The 18,671-nt window shown below is 43.6% G+C and overlaps 1 protein-coding gene across 1 annotated transcript; it reads left to right on the top strand.

Moving 5' to 3' along the window:
• Positions 1 to 54: 54 nt before the first annotated feature.
• Positions 55 to 16,189, top strand: CMTM2 (CKLF like MARVEL transmembrane domain containing 2). The gene is made up of 4 exons (XM_055411114.2): positions 55 to 291; positions 422 to 580; positions 15,334 to 15,435; positions 15,924 to 16,189. The coding sequence occupies exons 1-4, from the start codon at positions 55 to 57 to the stop codon at positions 16,155 to 16,157; spliced, it is 732 nt and encodes a 243-aa protein (XP_055267089.1). The 3' UTR covers positions 16,158 to 16,189.
• Positions 16,190 to 18,671: the final 2,482 nt, after the last annotated feature.

The following is an 18,671-nucleotide window of genomic DNA, read 5'->3' as shown; positions in this document are numbered from 1 at the left end:
GGGACGGCAGGAGAAATTGGGCAGGCCGTGAGAACCTGAGAACTGCATGGTCAGATGGCTGATAAAGGCAAAAAGGGCAAACCTGGGGAACCGGCAGCAGCCCCGGCACCTGGAGCACCACCGCCTGGGCAGGAGGCCAGGGAAAAGCCGGAGGGCCCCAAGAAAAAATCAGAGCAGCCCAAGGATGAAGTGGGAACGAGGAAGGGGTGTCGCCGTTACAAGTGGGAATTCAAGGACAGCAATAAAGAGTTCTGGAGTTTGGGGCACGCTGAGGTCAAGCTCATTAGCTTGGTAAGTTGGGCCTGTATCCCTGGGTGGGAGCGGGATGTCCAAAGACGGGAGGAGGGAGAAGGAATGGGCTTCCTGGGGCTTCTGTGGGCTGAGCCCTTTGCCATGGCTCAGAGGGCATGTCTCCCGGCAGATCTGCCTAATAGGTTCGCTGGTAATGTTCACGGGGACCACTATACATCCCATCCTGACACTCATCATCACCATGGAGATATCCATCTTCATCTTCTTCATCCTTATCTACACCTTCGCCATCCAGAGATACATGCCCTTCATCCTGTGGCCCATTTCTGTAAGTGAGGGGCGGTGGGGAGTGGCTGAGCCTGGTGTGACAGCCACATCTTGGCACTTGAAAAGTGACTGAACAAAGAGATACACCCCATCTCTTTTATTGTGCTCCAGGCATGGGCTTAGCACCTTCAGGTGGAGCCAGAGTAGGGGCAGCTAAAATTAGGTAGAAAAGGCTTCCAAAAAGCTCAGATTGAAGGTGGAGGGCTTCTTCCCTACCTGGTGATCAAAGGAAGAAGTCTTTGCTTTCCTGAAGCTTTGCTCTCCTTGGCAGCAAGGGGAGTGTAGCAACCAGTGATTCCTTCCAACCCCTGTGCCGGCACACCTGACTGAAAAGATCACTTCAAAGGTACCCTGTCGCCTGAAATCCAAGAAAGAAATCAGTCATATAAAATGAGAATTAAAAAGAAAAATCACTTCTAAAGTAGCACCAGACCTCCAGTGACTATCCTTGTAAAGGGATGTTAAGCCCAGAAAGATGTTCAGCCCAAAGCAGTCACTCACAGGAATGGGACAGAGCTGGGCAAGTTACACTCCCAGACTCTGTTTCTTCATCTGTAACATGAAGACAGTAATAATCTTGTATTAGATTGTTCCTAGGGAGTAGTGCCTGATGCTTTGCCTGAAGACTCACGGACTTGAACCCTTGCCCATTACCTAGGTAATCACAAAACTTACCCACCTAACTTCCAACTAACCCAAGGTCCCTTGTTCATTGCTCAGTCACAACATGTCTCTAGAGCCTTATGCTCACAGTTTTCACTCACTTTATACACGAAATGTGTTCAGAATGGCCAAGCAACTTGCCCCCAGGTAATTCAGGTAGTAAGTGGCAGAAAAAAGATTCAAACCCAGCTTTATCAGTAGACTCCGAGTCCCTAACTACACTCTGTCCTGCCTACTTATTTAAAGTTTTTAGAGTCCAGGGACCCACAGGTCTGGAGAAAGGAAAAGAGAGCCATATAAGGCTCTTGGGAAAGGGATAAGCAGAGGACACATTTCCAGCCAAAGTCCTTAGGAAGATACTGGTAGTTCCCACGGATGGAAAGTCACTGAACCATGAAAATCCTCCTGCTGCACTTACTTACATAAAACTATTAGGGGGAAATGTAAACACTATTGATTTAACTGAATGGCTGAGTTGGCAAAAGAAAAAAAAGGGGGAAACTCACAGATGCCAGAAATGGGAAATAGGAGCAGTGATCTAATCAGCTGCTTCAGTGTGGGTGGAGGTGGCCCATGAAGTGTTAGCCCAGGAACTCTGAACATGGATTCTCACATATTCTCAAGTTAAGAGATGCGGCCTTGGTCCTAGGCAAAGTGGAGATTTAGAACCAAGAATCCCACATAAGGCCAGCATCCTGCAAAGACTGTACCCTGAGGGAAAAGACAGAGGAGACACCTTTTCCTTACACAGAGGAACAAGAAAGCATACTCATCTCTACTTGAGTTTTCAGTAAGGAAAAACCAAAAAGACCTTGAGAAATATGAACCTTGAGCCTACACTTTGTATGTGTGTGTACATGCTAAGGCACTTCAGTCATGTCTGATTCTGTGTGACCCTATGGACTGTAGCCTGCCAGGCTCCTTTGTTTATGCAATTCTCCAGGCAAGAATACTGGAGTGAGTTGCCATGTCCCCCTCCAGGGGTTCTTCCTGATGCAGGGATTGAACCCACATCTCTTATGTCTCCAGCATTGGCAGGTGAGTTCTTTACTACTAGCACCACCTGGGAAGCCCTTTGTATAGACTTGGATTAAGTTTTTCCTGCCTTCAGCCTGGAAACCTTTATGAAGTTTAGAAAACACAGTGCCTGGGAACTGGCATAAAAATCAATCCCAATTTGATAGTATTCTGAAGATATCCATGGGATTCCTGACAAGTACAAAATCATAATCAAAGCATAAACATATCTCACAAGACAGGTTACAGGAGTGTTCAGTCGCCCAATCTTGTCCGACTCTTTGTAACTCCATGGACTGCAACATGCCAGGCCTCCCTGTCCATCACCAACTCCTGGAGCTTACCCAAACTCATATCCATTGAGTTGGTGAAGCCATCCAACCATCTCATTCTCTGTCATCCCATTCTCCTCCCGCCTTCAATCTTTCCCAGCATTGGGGTCTTTTCACATGAGTCAGCTCTTCGCATCAGGTGGTCAAAGTATTGGAGTTTCAGCTTCAACATCTGTCCTTTCAATGAACATTCAGGACTGATCTCCTTTAGGATGGACTGGTTGAATCTCCCTGCAGTCCAAGGGACTCTCAAGAGTCTTCTCCAACACCACAGTTCAAAAGCATCAATTCTTCAGCACTCAGCTTTCTTCACAGTCCAACTCTCACATCCATACATGACCACTGGACAAACCATAGCCTTGACTAGATGGACCTCTGTTGGCAAAGTAATGTCTCTGCTTTTTAATATGCTATCTAGGTTGGTCATAACTTTCCTTCCAAGCGTCTTTTAATTTCATGGCTGCAATCACCATCTGCAGTGATTTTGGAATGTGTGTTATATGTTAAATAGAAAAAAATATAGTGGTGGACATGCCTCCAAATATATCATAAATGATGACAAATATAAATGGACTATATCATTCATTTAAAAGAGAAAGGACTCTAAGAACAGATTTTTAAAATCCAACAATGTACAAGGCATGTGGAGAAAGGTTGTAAGAGATAGAAAAAAATTAGAGGAAAATACTAACTAAAAAAAAGCTAATGTAACTTTATCATTGTAAGGAAATGGCAACCCACTCCAGTATCTTTGCCTGGAAAATCTCATGGACAGAGGAGCCTGGTGGGCTGCAGTCCATGGGGTCGCAGAGTCGGGCACGACTAAGCAACTAACACTTAAACACATTTTATGTTTTGAAAACTAAGTATGTAAAGAGGATCACTACATATAGCAATTCTGAGCTTGTATGTACCCAACAATGCCTGTGTGCTCACTCAGTCATGTCCGACTCTGCAACCCTATGGACTGTAAGCCCGCCAGACTCCTCGTCCATGGGATTTTTCTGGCAAGAATACTGGAGGAGGTTGCCATTTCCTCCTCCAGGGTATCTTTCCAACCCAGGGATCAAATCCACCATCTTTTGCATTGTCTTCTGCATTGAGACATTGTCTTCTGTCTTTAGCACTGAGCCACTGGTAAAGCCCATATACCTAACGATATAGCTCCCTAAATATAAAAAACAAAAATGAACTTAATTATAACCATAGTGGGAGATTTTAACATGTCTCCTTCAGTAATCGATAGCTTGATCCACTGCCATATGCATCAATGGGACATATAGAACCCTACACCCCAGAGAAACAGGCTGTACATTCTTTTCAAGCGTACTTGGAACAATCACAAAAGTTATCCTCAATAACATCACAATGCAAAAACAAACAAGTAGCAAGGAACTAATATGATATAGACCACATTCTCTAACTTCAATGCAATATAATTAGAAATAAATCAGTAAAATTTAAATCTTTATGTATTTGGGGGAAATTTAATGGTTTTCGCCAAACACATGGGGATTTAGTTACTTGTTGTATTAGCAAATACTGTCTGTAGAATGCAGTTAAGCAATCCAAATTCAAGTCTACATACTGAGAAAAGAACAATGAAAATTAACAATTCACATATCTATATCAAGAAGGTGACAAAATAAGACAAACCAAAAAGGAATTATGAAGGCAGTGTCAAAGAGCTAAAATTAATGAAATAGGAAACAAAGGTCCATAGTGAGGACTTATAAAACTGAAATCTAATTCTTTGAAACGACTAATAAAGGAGATAAACCATAAAACTCAAGAAAAAAAGAGAACAAAGAAAAATATTAGTATAAAGAAGAGGTTTTAAAGATCATAGGGAAAATATGAAGCTTTATGCCAAGCAATTGGAATATAGAGTTAATTTCTCAGAAAAGTATATGATATATGTTGTGGTCCAGGCGTGGGTTGGAAAAGAATTTCCAGACATGAGACAGAATGAGAGGAAAATAAAATTTATTAGAGTGGGAGATGCTGTTAGAACAGTGGGCCAGCTCAAGGGAGAACCGACATTGAACAGGGATCCTTAGTCCACTTTTATACCCAGGGTACAAGGAGTGGGATAGGGGTCTTGCAGGTCATTTGTTGATTGGATGAGGCACGTATACTGGTGGAGTAAGAATAAGGCAAATACCTTCTCTCTGCGTGAGGCAGGAGGGGAGACAGGTTATACTGCTCAGGAGGACCTGAAATCCATTAATAGTTACAACATGGGGGAGGGAAGGACGATAAGGGTCTGGTTTTTCCGTTCCTGCATTCTAAGATCCTCCTTGGTTTTAGGTAAAACCAAGCAGATGCTCTTTAGTCCTTGGATCACCGCAGTGTACAAAAACTGACTCCAAAAGAAATAGAAAAATAGGTTATAAAGCAATTCATCCATGTTTTCATCTGGCACTTATTTCATTTCTTACATTTAAATCTTTTGATTTATGTGGAATTGTTTGGTAGATGGCATGAACCATGGCTCCAGCTTGGTATCCTTATGGCTCTCCAACTATTTCACCCTGTCACTCCGTTTATTCATTCATTGAACAGCACAAATTTCCCCCCTGCTGATTTGAAATGGCATTTTTGTTAAATGCTAAAATCACATATGAGGGACTTCTTTGGTGGTTCAGTGCGTAAGAATCCATGCTTCCACTGCAGGGGGCATGGTTTTGATATTGTCAGACAACTAAGATCCTGTATGCCATATGCAGCCAAAAAAAATTTTTTTTAATCCCATATGCAGTTAATTTCTAGACTTCATATTCAGTTCCACTGGTCTGTCCCTTTTTTCTCTTTAAAAAATGGAGGGGGGAAGGTTTATAATATATTGTACCATCTGGTAAGGCTTTGATCTTAAAACCAGACATGATAAAGAAAGTAAACTATCACTTCACTTCAGTTCAGTTCAGTTGCTCAGTCGTGTCCAACTCTTTGCGACCCCATGAATCACAGCACGCCAGGCCTCCCTGTCCATCACCAACTCCCGGAGTTCACTCAAACTCATGTCCATCGAATCGGTGATGCCATCCAGCCATCTCATTCTCTGTCGTCCCTGTCTCCTGCCCCCAGTCCCTCCCAGCATCAAAGTCTTTTCCAGTGAGTCAACTCGTCTCATGAGGTGGCCAAAGTATTGGAGTTTCAGCTTTAGCATCAGTCCTTCCAATGAACACCCAGGATTGATCTCCTTTAGAATGGACTGGTTGTATCTCCTTGCAGTCCAAGGGACTTTCAAGAGTCTTCTCCAGCACCACAGTTCAAAAGCATCAATTCTTCGGCGATCAGCGTTCTTCACAGTCCAACTCTCACATCCATACATGACCACTGGAAAAACCGTAGCCTTGACTAAGTGGACCTTTGTTGGCAAAGTAATGTCTCTGCTTTTTAATATGCTATCTAGGTTGGTCATAACTTTCCTTCCAAGGAGTAAGCGTCTTTTAATTTCATGGCTGCAATCAGCATCCGCAGTGATTTTGGAGCCCCCCAAAATAAAGTCTGACACTGTTTCCACTGTTTCCCCATCTATTTCCCATGAAGTGATGGGACCAGATGCCATGATCTTTGTTTTCTGAATGTTGAGCTTCAAGCCAACCTTTTCACTCTCCTCTTTCACTTTCATCAAGAGGCTTCTTAGTTCCTCTTCACTCTCTGCCATAAGGGTGGTGTCATCTGCATATCTGAGGTTATTGATATTTCTCCCAGCAATCTTGATTCCAGCTTGTGCTTCTTCCAGCCCAGCATTCCTCATGATGTACTCTGCATATAAGCTAAATAAGCAGGGTGACAATATACAACCTTGATGTACTCCTTTTCCTATTTGGAACCAGTCTGTTGTTCCATGTCCAGTTCTAACTGTTGCTTCCTGACCTGCAAAGAGGTTTCTCAAGAGGCAGGTCAGGTGGTCTGGTATTCCCATCTCTTTCAGAATTTTCCACAGTTTACTGTGATCCACACAGTCAAAGGCTTTGGCATAGTCAATGAAGCAGAAATAGATGTTTTTCTGGAACTCTCTTGCTTTCTCCATGATCCAGCGGATGTTGGCAATTTGATCTCTGGTGCCTCTGCCTTTTCTAAAACCTGCTTGAACATCTGGAAGTTCATGGTTCACATACTGCTGAAGCCTGGCTTGGAGAATTTTGAGCATGACTTTACTAGCGTGTGAGATGAGTGCAATTGTGAGGTAGTTTGAGCATTCTTTGGCATTGCCTTTCTTTGGGATTGGAATGAAGACTGACCTTTTCCAGTCCTGTGGCCACTGCTGAGTTTTCCTAATTTGCTGGCATATTGAGTGCAGCACTTTCACAGCATCATCTTTCAGGATTTGAAATAGCTCAACTGGAATTCCATCACCTCCACTAGCTTTGTTCGTACTGATGCTCTCTAAGGCCCACTTGACTTCACATTCCAAGATGTCTGGCTCCAGGTGAGTGATCACGCCATCGTGATTATCTTGGTCGTGAAGATCTTTTCTGAACAGTTCTTCTGTGTATTCTTGCCACCTCTTCTTAATATCTTCTGCTTCTGTTAGGTCCATACCATTTCTGTCCTTTATCAAGCCCATCTTTGCATGAAATGTTCCCTTGATAGCTCTAATTTTCTTGAAGAGATATCTAGTCTTTCCCATTCTATTGCTTTCCTCTATTTCTTTGCACTGATCACTGAGGAAGGCTTTCTTACTCTCCTTGCTATTCTTTGGAACTCTGCATTAAGATGCTTATATCTTTCCTTTTCTCCTTTGCTTTTCGCTTCTCTTCTTTTCACAGCTATTTGTAAGGCCTCCTCAGACAGCCATTTTGCTTTTTTGCATTTCTTTTCCATGGGGATGGTCTTGGTCCCTGTCTCCTGTACAATGCCACGAACCTCTGTCCAGAGTTCATCAGGCACTCTATCTATCAGATCTAGTCCCTTCAATCTATTTCTCACTTCTACTGTATAATCATAAGGGATTTGATTTAGGTCATACCTGAATGGTCTAGTGGTTTTCCCTAATTTCTTCAATTTAAGTCTGAATTTGGCAATAAGGAGTTCATGATCTGAGCCACAGTCAGCTCCCGGTCTTGTTTTTGCTAACTGTATAGAGCTTCTCCATCTTTGGCTGCAAAGAATATAATCAATCTGATTTCGGTGTTGACCATCTGGTGATGTCCATGTGTAGAGTCTTCTCTTGTGTTGTTGGAAGAGGGTGTTTGCTATGACCAGTGTGTTCTCTTGGCAAAACTCTATTAGCCTTTGCCCTGCTTCATTTCATGCTCCAAGGCCAAATTTGCCAGTTACTCCAGGTGTTTCTTGACTTCCTACTTTTGCATTCCAGTCCCCTATAATGAAAAGGACATCTTTTTTGGGTGTTAGTTCTAAAAGGTCTTGTAGGTCTTCATAGAACCATTCAACTTTGGCTTCTTCAGCATTACTGGTTGGGGCATAGGCTTGGATTACTGTAATATTGAATGGTTTGCCATAGAAACAAACAACGATCATTCTGTCGTTTTTAAGAGTGCATCCAAGTACTGCATTTCAGACTCTTTTGTTGACCATGATGGCTACTCCATTTCTTCTACGGGATTCCTGCCCACAGTAGTAGATATAATGGTCATCTGAGTTAAATTCACCCATTCCAGTCCATTTTAGTTCACTGATTCCTAGAATATCTACATTGACTCTTGTCATCTCCTGTTTGACCACTTCCAATTTGCCTTGATTCATGGACCTAACATTCCAGGTTCCTATGCAATATTGCTCTTTACAGCATCGTACCTTGGTTCTATCACCAGTCACATCCACAACTGGGTATTTGTTTCGCTTTGGCTCCATCCCTTCATTCTTTCTGGAGTTATTTCTCCACTGATCTCCAGCAGCATACTGGGCACCTACCGACCGGGTAATTCCTCATTCAGTATCCTATCATTTTGCCTTTTGATACTGTTCATGGGGTTCTCAAGGCAAGTATACTGAAGTGGTTTGCCATTCCCTTCTCCAGTGGACCACATTCTGTCAGACCTCTCCACCATGACCGGCCGTCTTGAGTGGCCCCACACGGCATGGCTTAGTTTCATTGAGTTAGATAGGGCTGTGGTCCATGTGATCAGATCAACTAGTTTTCTGTGATTATGATTTCAGTAAACTATAGGCCTATATTATTTGAGTATAGCAATAAGAATCCTCAATAAAACACTAGCAAACTAAATCAAGCAATACATAAGCAAGTAGTGCACCATGATATCATGACCAAGCAGGGCATCTGCCAGGAATATAAAGGTGGTTTCATCTCAAAGTTCTGTTAACATAATTCACTATCTTTATTTAAAGAAGAAAAACATTTAATCATCTCATAAGCTGCAGAAAAATTATTTAGTAATATTCAACACTACTTTTTGAAAGCCTCTTAGCAAACTAGGAAAAGGGGGAACTTCCTTAACTTAATAATAAATACATACCCAAGCCTAAAATGAACATTGTATCTCATGGTAAAACATTAGAAGCATTTCCTTAAAGATGCCTCCTATCCCCACTTCTATTCAACATTGTGCTGAAGGTCTTAGTACAATATGACAAGAAAAACAAATGGTATACGGATTGGGAAGAAGAAAAAAACTAGCATTACTCACTGATAATATGATTCTCTACACTGAAAATCCAAAAGACTCAAATTACTAGAACTGATTGAGTTCCACAAGGTAATCAGAAACAAATAGTGTTCTGAATACCAGCAACAAATAATGAGAAAATGTGGCTTTTCAAAGCAACCATTTAAAGCAGCAACAGAAACTATGGGTGTCTTTGAGAATAAACCCGTTTAAAGACTATAAACCTTCATGTGGAGATAACAACATTTTGTTACTGGAGATAACAAAAAAAAATCCAAGTAAGAGAAGAAATATACCACAGTCACAGAAATGAAGAGTTACTATCATAAAGATGTCAATTTCATTCCAAAGCAGTGTCCACATTAAATTTCAACCTAGCAGAGGTTGTTTGTGGAACTTTGCAAGATGATTCTAAAATTCATATGGAAGAATAAAAAGAATTACAAGGATGGACCCACCCAAGGAGATATTGGAGTAAAGCTTTGGTACTAGCTCAGGGGTTGACAAAAAGACTAACCAAATTGTAATGGTCTGAATGTATGTGTACCCCCAAAATTCTAATGCTGAAATCCTAATCCCCAGTGTGCCTATACTCGCAGATGGTGCCTTCAGAGTGGTAATTAAGATTAAATGAGGGGTTTCCCTGGTGGCTCAGTGGTAAAGAATCTGCCTGCCAATACAGGAGACCCAGGTTCGATCCCTGGTCCGGGAAGATCCCATATGCTGCAGAGCAAATAAACCTGTGCACAACAACTCCTGGGCCTGTGCTCTAGAGCCCACGAGCCACAGCTACTGAGTCCATGTGCTGCAACTGCTGAAGCCCACGTGCCCTAGAGCTCCACAGCAGGAGAAGCCACCACAACGAAAGCCCACGCATCACGACTAGGGAGAGTAGCCCCCACTCACTGCAACTAGAGAAGAGCCCACGCAGCAATGAAGACTCAGCAGAGCCAAAAACAAATGTATAAAACTATTTTTAAAAAATAGGTTAAATGAGATCCTAAGTATGGAGTCCTGATCTGATAGGATTAGTGTCCCTATAAGAAAAGATAACCAAGACCTTGTTCTCTTTCCCTTCCGATCCCCTACCCTCTCCCCACTTCCTTTCCACCCCTACCTTGCCCACCATGGAAAGGCCGTCTGAGAAAATGGTGAAAAGGCAGCCATCTGCAAACCAGGAAGAGTCCTCACCAGAAACTGACTTTGCTAGCACTTTGATCACAGACTTCTAGCCTCTGGAACTGTAGGAAAATAAATGTCTGATGCTTAAGCCACCCAATCTGTGGCATTTTGTTATGTGGCAACATGAGCAGACTAATACAGGTATTAAAAGAGAACCCAGAAATAGACCTATATACATATGGCAACTTGGCATATGACACAGGTGGCATAACACAGCTGATGGAGTATTTAATAAATGTTCATTCTTGCCTGGGAAATCCCATGGAAAGAGGAGCCTGGCAGGCTACAGTCCACGGGATCACAAAGAATTGGACACAAAACGACTGAGCTCACATGCACTTGGGACCATGAGAAAAAGAGAAAAACCACGTATATCATTAAAATTAAAACTTTTACAAAAGAAGACATCATAAAATTTTAAAAATAAGCCCATAGAAAAAAGGGGCAAGGGATATGAATAGACAGGAAACCCCAATGTCTAAAACATGTTTTTAAAAATGCTTCATTAGTAACCAGCTATCTGAAAGGTAAAACAATGAGGTACCCTTTCAACTCATCAGATGGGCAAAGAAAAATAAGACTGGTAATCCTAGCCTTGGCAAGGACATGGGAAACAGAAGCCCCTATACATTTGTGGGCTTAAGTGAACACTGACACAGGTCCTTTAGAGAAAAGCTTGACAGCACCTCAACAAAGAAAAACTGTTCATCAGAGGCACAGACAAAAGTGTTCACTGCAGGCACATTTGGCAATAATAATTTCCTAAAAGGCAGAGGTACCCTAATGTCTCTAGTTTGGTTTATTCATATTCATATATCAGCTAAAATGAATGAATTCAGTCTCATTCATCTCGATCTCATCTATTTCTCAAGATGGGTAAATCTCAAAAACTGTTAAGTTTAAAAAGCACATGCTACAAGATACATCTTTTATTGAAATTTGAAACACAAAATAGTATATATATTATTTATGAATATATAATATCATGGTAATCCAAGTCTATGCCCGACCTGTAATGCTGAAGAAGCTGAAGTTGAATGGATCTATGAAGACCTACAAGACCTTTTAGAACTAACACCCAAAAAAGATACCCTTTTCGTTATAGAGGACTGGAATGCACAAGTAGGAAGTCAAGAAACACCTGGAGTAACAGGCAAATTTAGCCTTGGAGTACAGAATGAAGCAGGGCAAAGGCTAATAGAGTTTTGCCAAGAGAACGCACTGGTCATAGCAAACACCCTCTTCCAACAACACAAGAGAAGACTCTACACATGGACCTTGTCAGATGGTCAACACCGAAATCAGATTGATTATATTTTTTGCAGCCAAAGATGGAGAAGCTCTATATAGTCAGCAAAAACAAGACCGGGAGCTGACTGTGGCTCAGATCATGAACTCCTTATTACCAAATTCAGACTTAAATTGAAGAAATTAGGGAAAACCACTAGACCATTCAGGTATGACCTAAATCAAATCCCTTACAATTATACAGTAGAAGTGGGAAATAGATTTAAGGGACTAGATCTGATAGAGTGATGAACTCTGGACAGAGGTTCGTGACATTGTACAGGAGACAAGGAATCAAGACCCTCCCCAAGAAAAAGAAATGCAAAAAAGCAAAATGGCTGTCTGAGGAGGCCTTACGAATAGCTATGAAAAGAAGAGAAGCAGAAAAACAAAGGAGAAAAGGAAAGATATACCCATTTGAATGCAGAATTCCAAAGAATAGCAAGGAAAGATAAGAAAACCTTCCTCAGTGATCAGTGCAAAGAAATAGAGGAAAACAATAGATGGGGAAAGACTAGAGATCTCTTCAAGAAAATTAGAGATACCAAGGGAACATTCATGCAAAATGGGCTCAATAAAGGACATAAATGGTATGGTCCTAACAGAAGCAGAAGATATTAATAAGCGGTGGCAAGAATACATAGAAGAACTGTACAAAAAAGATCTTCATGACCAAGATAATCATGATGGTGTGATCACTCACCTAGAGCCAGACATCCTGGAATGTGAAGTAATGTGGGCCTTAGGAAGCATCACTATGAACAAAGCTAGTGGAGGTGATGGAATTCCAGTTGAGCTATTTCAAATCCTGAAAGATGATGCTGTGAAAGTGCTGCACTCAATATGCCAGCAAATTTGGAAAACTCAGCAGTGGCCACATGATTGGAAAAGGTCAGTTTTCATTCCAATCCCAAAGAAAGGCAAAGCCAAAGAATGCTCAAACTACCATACAATTGCACTCATCTCACATGCTAGTAAAGTAATACTCAAAATTCTCCAAGCAGGCTTCACCAATACACGAAAGGTGAACTTCCAGATGTTCAAGCTGGATTTAGAAAAGGCAGAGGAACCAGAGATCAAATTGCCAACATCTGTTGGATCATCGAAAAAGCAAGGGAGTTCCAGAAAAACATCTATTTCTGCTTCATTGACTATGCCAAAGCCTTTGACTGTGTGGATCACAACAAACTGTGGAAAATTCTGAAAGAGATGGTAAGACCACCTGACCTGCCTCCAGAGAAATCTGTATGCAGGTCAGGAAGCAACAATTAGAACTGGACATGGAACAACAGACTGGTTCCAAATAGGAAAAGGAGTACGTCAAGGCTGTATATCGTCACCCTGCTTATTTAGCTTATATGCAGAGTACATCATGAGGAACGCTGGGCTGGATGAAGCACAAGCTGGACTCGAGATATATCAATAACCTCAGATATACAGATGACACCACCCTTATGGCAGAAAGTGAAGAAGAACTGAAGAACCTCTTGATGAAAGTGAAAGAGGAGAGTGAAAAAGTTGGTTTAAAACTCAACATTCAGAAAACTAAGATCATGGCATCCGGTCCCATCACTTCATGGCAACTAGATGGGGAAACAGTGGAAACAGTGGCTGACTTTATTTTGGGGGGCTCCAAAATCACCGCAGATGGTGCTTGCAGCCATGAAATTAAAAGACACTTACTCCTTGGAAGGAAAGTTATGACCAACCTAGACAGCATATTAAAAAGCAGAGACATTACTTTGCCAACAAGGGTCTGTCTAGTCAAGGCTATGGTTTTTCCAGTGGTCATGTATGGAGGTGAGAGTTGGACTAAAAAGAAAGCTGAGTGCTGAAGAATTGATGCTTTTGAACTACGGTGTTGGAGAAGACTCTTGAGAGTCCCTTGGGCTGCAAGGAGATTCAACCAGTCCATCTTAAATGAGATCAGTCCTGAATGTTCATTGGAAGGACTGTTGTTGAAGCTGAAACTCCAATACTTTGGCCACCTGATGCAAAGAGCTGACTCATTTGAAAAGACCCCAATGCTGGGAAAGATTGAAGGTGGGAGGAGAATGGGACGATGGAGGATGAGATGGTTGGATGGCAGCACCGACTCAATGGACGTGAGTTTGGGTAAACTCCATGAGTTGGTGATGGACAGTGATGCCTCGCGTTCTGCAGTCCATGGGGTCACAAAGAGTCGGACACAACTGAGCCACTGAACTGAACTGAGCTGAATAGAGAGGAAAATACTGCTATACATCTGGGAAGACTACCCGTAGACTTGGAAGTCATGAAAAAGGCAGTTAGAGGTATGGCATGTCAAAAGTGGTGCATCCCACAAAGCTTTTTTGTTTAGGGTTTGTTTTTTTCTTTTTGTTTTGAGGGCCATGAGGCAAATACTACAAGACATTAACATCTGTTTAATCTCAGTGGTTCATGGCCAGTGAAGGTGGGAGTAGGGTTGGGCTGTTCTATGATTTTCTGTATGTTTGAAATGTATTAAAATCCAGAACACTGAAGAGGAAAAGAAAAGGCCTGAGACACAGTGGCCAGAGAAGGACAACCCACAGAAAATGGCATCAGAGAAATCAAGGGGAAAGATGGTATTGCCCAACTCTGCAGGGTCAGCCACTGCCCACAGGGTTAAGAGGACGCACAAGCTCTGGGCCTCAGGAGAGATGGGGGAGAAAGCCAACTTGCTGTGGCCCTGGTTTGGCCAACTCTGAGTTAAGTCTGGCTGTGCCAGGGAGCCACAGTGGGTGGTACTTGAGGGGAAGACAGCATAGGAGGCAGCCTTTCTGCCCAATCTGGGAACATCTGGACCTTGTCAGTATAGGGTCGGGGAAACAGATATGGAGCAAGGGCAGGGCTGCAGCCACAAGGGATGGGAAGGAGGGCGGATGATGAGGAAGTGATGTGGCCTTACAAAGGCTCAGGGGAGAAGTGGGCAGAGGGTGAAGACATCGCTACCAGGCTTCCAGCTGAAGGACCAGAGTCCAACAGAACCTCCTGTGAGCAATGCAGCCCACCCTGGATTCAGAAAGAGGCACTGGCCCGGAGAGTAGAAAGATGTTGTGTGTTGCAAATTTATTTAAGTGAGCATTGGAAGTGGGGAAAAGCATAGCTAAAAATATAGCCACAAATGTGTGATTTCACAGGATAGTAGCCAAGGCAGCCCATAATGGTAGTTAAGCATCCTGGACTTTGTGTCTCAACTCAGAGTCCAGCAACTCAGAGTCCAGCTGTTGAACTACAGATATGTCCCCCTAACCCACTATACGTTCATCTTCCTATATACCTTCCTGTATCATCTGACCCTGGTGGCTCAGGTGGTAAAGACTCTGCCTGCAATGCAAGAGACTATCTACAATGCAGGGGATGATGTAGGTTCGATCCCTGGGTCAGGAAGATACCCTGGAGAAGGGCATGGCAATCCACTGTAGTACTCTTGCCTGGGAAATCCCATGGACAGAGGAGCCTAGTGGCTGACAGTCCATGGGGTCTCAGAGTTGGATACCACTGGGTGACTAACACACACACACATTTTAGATGTGGCAGAAATTTGGAATCCATTCCCTTTGGCAGAAGCTCGGCCATTTTTAAAACCATTCCCTTTGGTGGAAGCTAGACCAGCAGGTGTTGAAGGGGCCTCAGCCCTGTTGAGAGCTGACTTATCTCTCCCATGCTTTCAGGATCTTCTCAACGACCTGTTTTGCTGTGCTTTCCTCGTGGGGGCCTCGGTCTTTGCTATCAAAAGTCGGGAAACAGTGCCAGTGAACTACGTTGCCGCTGTGGTGAGTCTTGCACATTGGGCTGTTTATTTGCTCAGAAATCAGCACTTTGAGAGAACAGTTATTTTCCCCGAAAGAAAATACCCTGTTTTCACAAAATTTTGCCATCCAAGCAAAGTTTGAAAGTTAAGTTGGTGTTTCTCGTGGAAAAGCCATTTAAATAAAGATGATGTCCAGGGAGCCCACCTAGCTAATGGTTTCCTCCTCAAAGCAGCCTGCGGACCCCAGAGCAAAGGGCCCCACCCAGGCCGGGTCTGCAGAGAGAAAGAAAATGCGCGGAGGTGACAGACAGAAGGGATGGGGCTCAGCTGAGGAAGCTGAGGCCAGCGGGTGGGGGTTGAGGGGGCAAACCGGAAGTCTCTCTGGGATCCGGGAGCTTGAGGGGCCGAGGGGAGGGGTTAAGCAGCAGCGACTGACCACGGGAGCCAGGAAGGAACTCTGACATTTGGAAGGGAAAGCCCCCAAGTAACGAGGATTCTTTTGTTTCCCAGGCCTTTTTAGGTGTCGCCGCCCTTTTTGCTTTAATCGACGTTTGTCTTCAAAGGAAACACTTCAAAGGCAAGAAGGTCAAAAGGAATGTGCTGGTTCCTCCACCACCAAAGGAGGCTGAAAAGGGAAAGGATGAAGGAAAACTAAAGGATGCCGCCAAGGGAAAGCCAGATGCCAAGGGGAAGCCGGAAGCAGACAAGGGCAAGGCTCCACCGGCAAAGGGAGGCAAGAAGTGAGGCGGAGGCACACGTTGTCACGAGTGGCCGTGCGTCTCACCACAGAACACATTTCCACTGTCTGGCCTGTCTTCTCTCTAGAATGGTCTTCTTTTCCATTTCAACCACCATCTCTGATTGGAAAAGAAATTTCTTCTTAAATGGATTTTGAAAACCTTAAAGTTGACGTAAAGGTTATTTTGTTCATTCAACAGGAGTAACCAAAAGTTTTGGTGTGGAGGGCAAGCTGGACGGGGGCCCAGGGATTTGGGGGACCAGAAGTGTGGGTGACACCCACTCGCCACACGGCTAGCCAGAGTGGCCGAAGGAAAAGCAGAGACTGGAAAACAAAAGGCTGCATTTTGTTCACAGTGATATTTTCGTGTCACATTTCTATGCATTTCAGGAACAGGGAAAAACAGAATCAACTCTGCAGGGTCTCTGCCCAGAGAGGAAATAGGAAAGCAAGAGGCATTGGCAGAAAGCGGTAAAAACCTCTGGAGGTGGTTCTTGCTTTCCCTGTGTCAAAATATTATCAGGCAACACAAGATGGTAAAGCAACTATCCTCAAATTAAAAATAGATTATCAGGAAATCCAGACCAAGAGAAAAATAAGATTGTCAAGGGCAATATAAAAATAACCTGATTTTTTAGGACTTGAAAATATAACTAAAGCGCAAGTGCCTGGAAGGAGATGAAAATGGCAGAGAAGGACCCTGAGCTCATCTCCCACTAAGAATACATCAAACACACATCTACAGGCAGAGCAATCCTCACTGAAAACAAGCTGGAGACTGGCAAAGAAGATTCTTCTGTAACCAAAGCTATAGATAGATCCACACAGTGTTGGCTAGAAGGGAACAGAAGCAATGAGGTCAGGACCCATACTCCTGGAAGGAGACACAGAAGAGGAAGGAGAGTTACATGGGCTCAGAGATTCTCCCTGAGGAATGTGGCCCCTGAGGAACCACAAATGGGAGCACCCCAACCCTGGGGTCTGATACCAGGAGTCTCTATTGTTGTTCAGTTGCTGACTCTTTGTGACCACGTGGACTGCAGCATGCCAGGCTTCCCTGTCCCTCACCATCTCCTGGAGTTTGCTCACATGTATGTCCATTGAATTGGTGATGCCATCCAACCATCTCATCCTCTGTCGCCCCCTTCTCCTCCTACCCTCAACCTTTTCCAGCATCGGGTCTTTTCCAGTGAGTTGGCTCTTCACATCAGGTGGCCAAAGTATTGGAACTTCAGCTTCAGCATCAGTCCTTCCAATGAGTATTCAGGGTTGATTTCCTTCAGGATTGACTGGGAGTCTCCATAGCAGGTTTGAAAACTACTCAGACTAACAGGAAGACTAAGTAGAGTCTTCCCAGGTGGCTCAGTGGTAAAGAATCCACCTGCAATGTGGGAGACCTGGGTTAAATCCCTGAGTTGAGAAGATCCCCTGGAGGAGGGCATGGCAACCCACTGCAGTATTCTTGCCTGGAGAATCCCATGGACAGAGGAGCCTGGTGGGCTACAGTCCATGGGGCCACAAAGAGTCGCACACGACTGAAGCAGCTGAGCACACACACACATGTAAGAATCCTAGACCCCACTGGTGAAGAGCACACATGCCCACCTCCTCCTCGGGACAAGGCAGAGGAGGCAGATTGAAACTGCCCACAGCTCTAGCTGGTTCCCCACAGCTACCCTTGCATGTGCCCCCACCCACGATGAGCCCCGGCTCCTGCCCCTCTTGCTTCAACACTCCTCCCCTCTGGGGTGAAGGTGTCAATACTGGGATGGGAGAGAGTGTACCCTTAGAGGGAACCTGAACTTCAGGGCTTCTGCTCTAGTACCTTGGGACCCTCTCCGGCCCCCCAGTAGGGCGGTGTCAGCCACTGAGCAGAGGAGAAGCACTGGCTTAGAGTGGGCTCTGGCTCTGCCCCCTGCATGTCCAGCTTCTTCTTCCACCAGGATGACAGCTGACAGCACACCCTGGGGAAAGACATAACCTGTGCTCATTTCAAATCCAGCTCTCCCATCAAAGCCACTGGGCACACAGAGTTTGCATAGGGACGCTCCTACACAAGGACACTCCTTCAAGACCAGAATTAGTAACTGTTTCACCTAATTCCATACAGACAGAGAAACTTAAGCAAATGAGAGAGGAATTTGTTTCAACTGAATAAGGGAAAAAAACTCTGCTGTAACAGCACAATAGCACAGGGAACTCGACTCAATACTCTGTAATAGCCTATCTATATGGGAAAACAATCTTAAAAAAAATAGTGGGTATGTGAATATGTATAACTGATTCACTTTACTGTATACCAGAAACTAATACAACATTGTCAATCAACTATACTCCTATAAAAATTTAAAAAAAAAACCTAATGACACAGGGATAACTTACCATCTAAAAAGTTCAATGCATTTGTTTTTTTCAAAGCATTTGTAATAGTGCTATCTGAATCAGGGAAAAGAATACATGAACACAGAACTGTTAACAAGCAACTAGGAAATATAAAGAACCAGTTAGTGCTGAAGAGT

The sequence above is a fragment of the Moschus berezovskii genome, chromosome 22 (assembly GCF_049115385.1).
Source record: "Moschus berezovskii isolate FMDL1 chromosome 22, NW_MosBer_1.0, whole genome shotgun sequence".
Taxonomy (NCBI): domain Eukaryota; kingdom Metazoa; phylum Chordata; class Mammalia; order Artiodactyla; family Moschidae; genus Moschus; species Moschus berezovskii.
This window is presented reverse-complemented; position numbering and strand designations above follow the sequence as displayed.

Bases quoted from the DNA above. Each gene is read 5' to 3' on its own strand.
- CMTM2 (XM_055411114.2), top strand. From the start codon at position 55: ATGGCTGATAAAGGCAAAAAGGGCAAACCTGGGGAACCGGCAGCAGCC. The intron at 292-421 runs GTAAGTTGGGCC...GTCTCCCGGCAG, and splicing joins AGGTCAAGCTCATTAGCTTG to ATCTGCCTAATAGGTTCGCT. The intron at 15,436-15,923 runs GTGAGTCTTGCA...TTTGTTTCCCAG, and splicing joins TGAACTACGTTGCCGCTGTG to GCCTTTTTAGGTGTCGCCGC.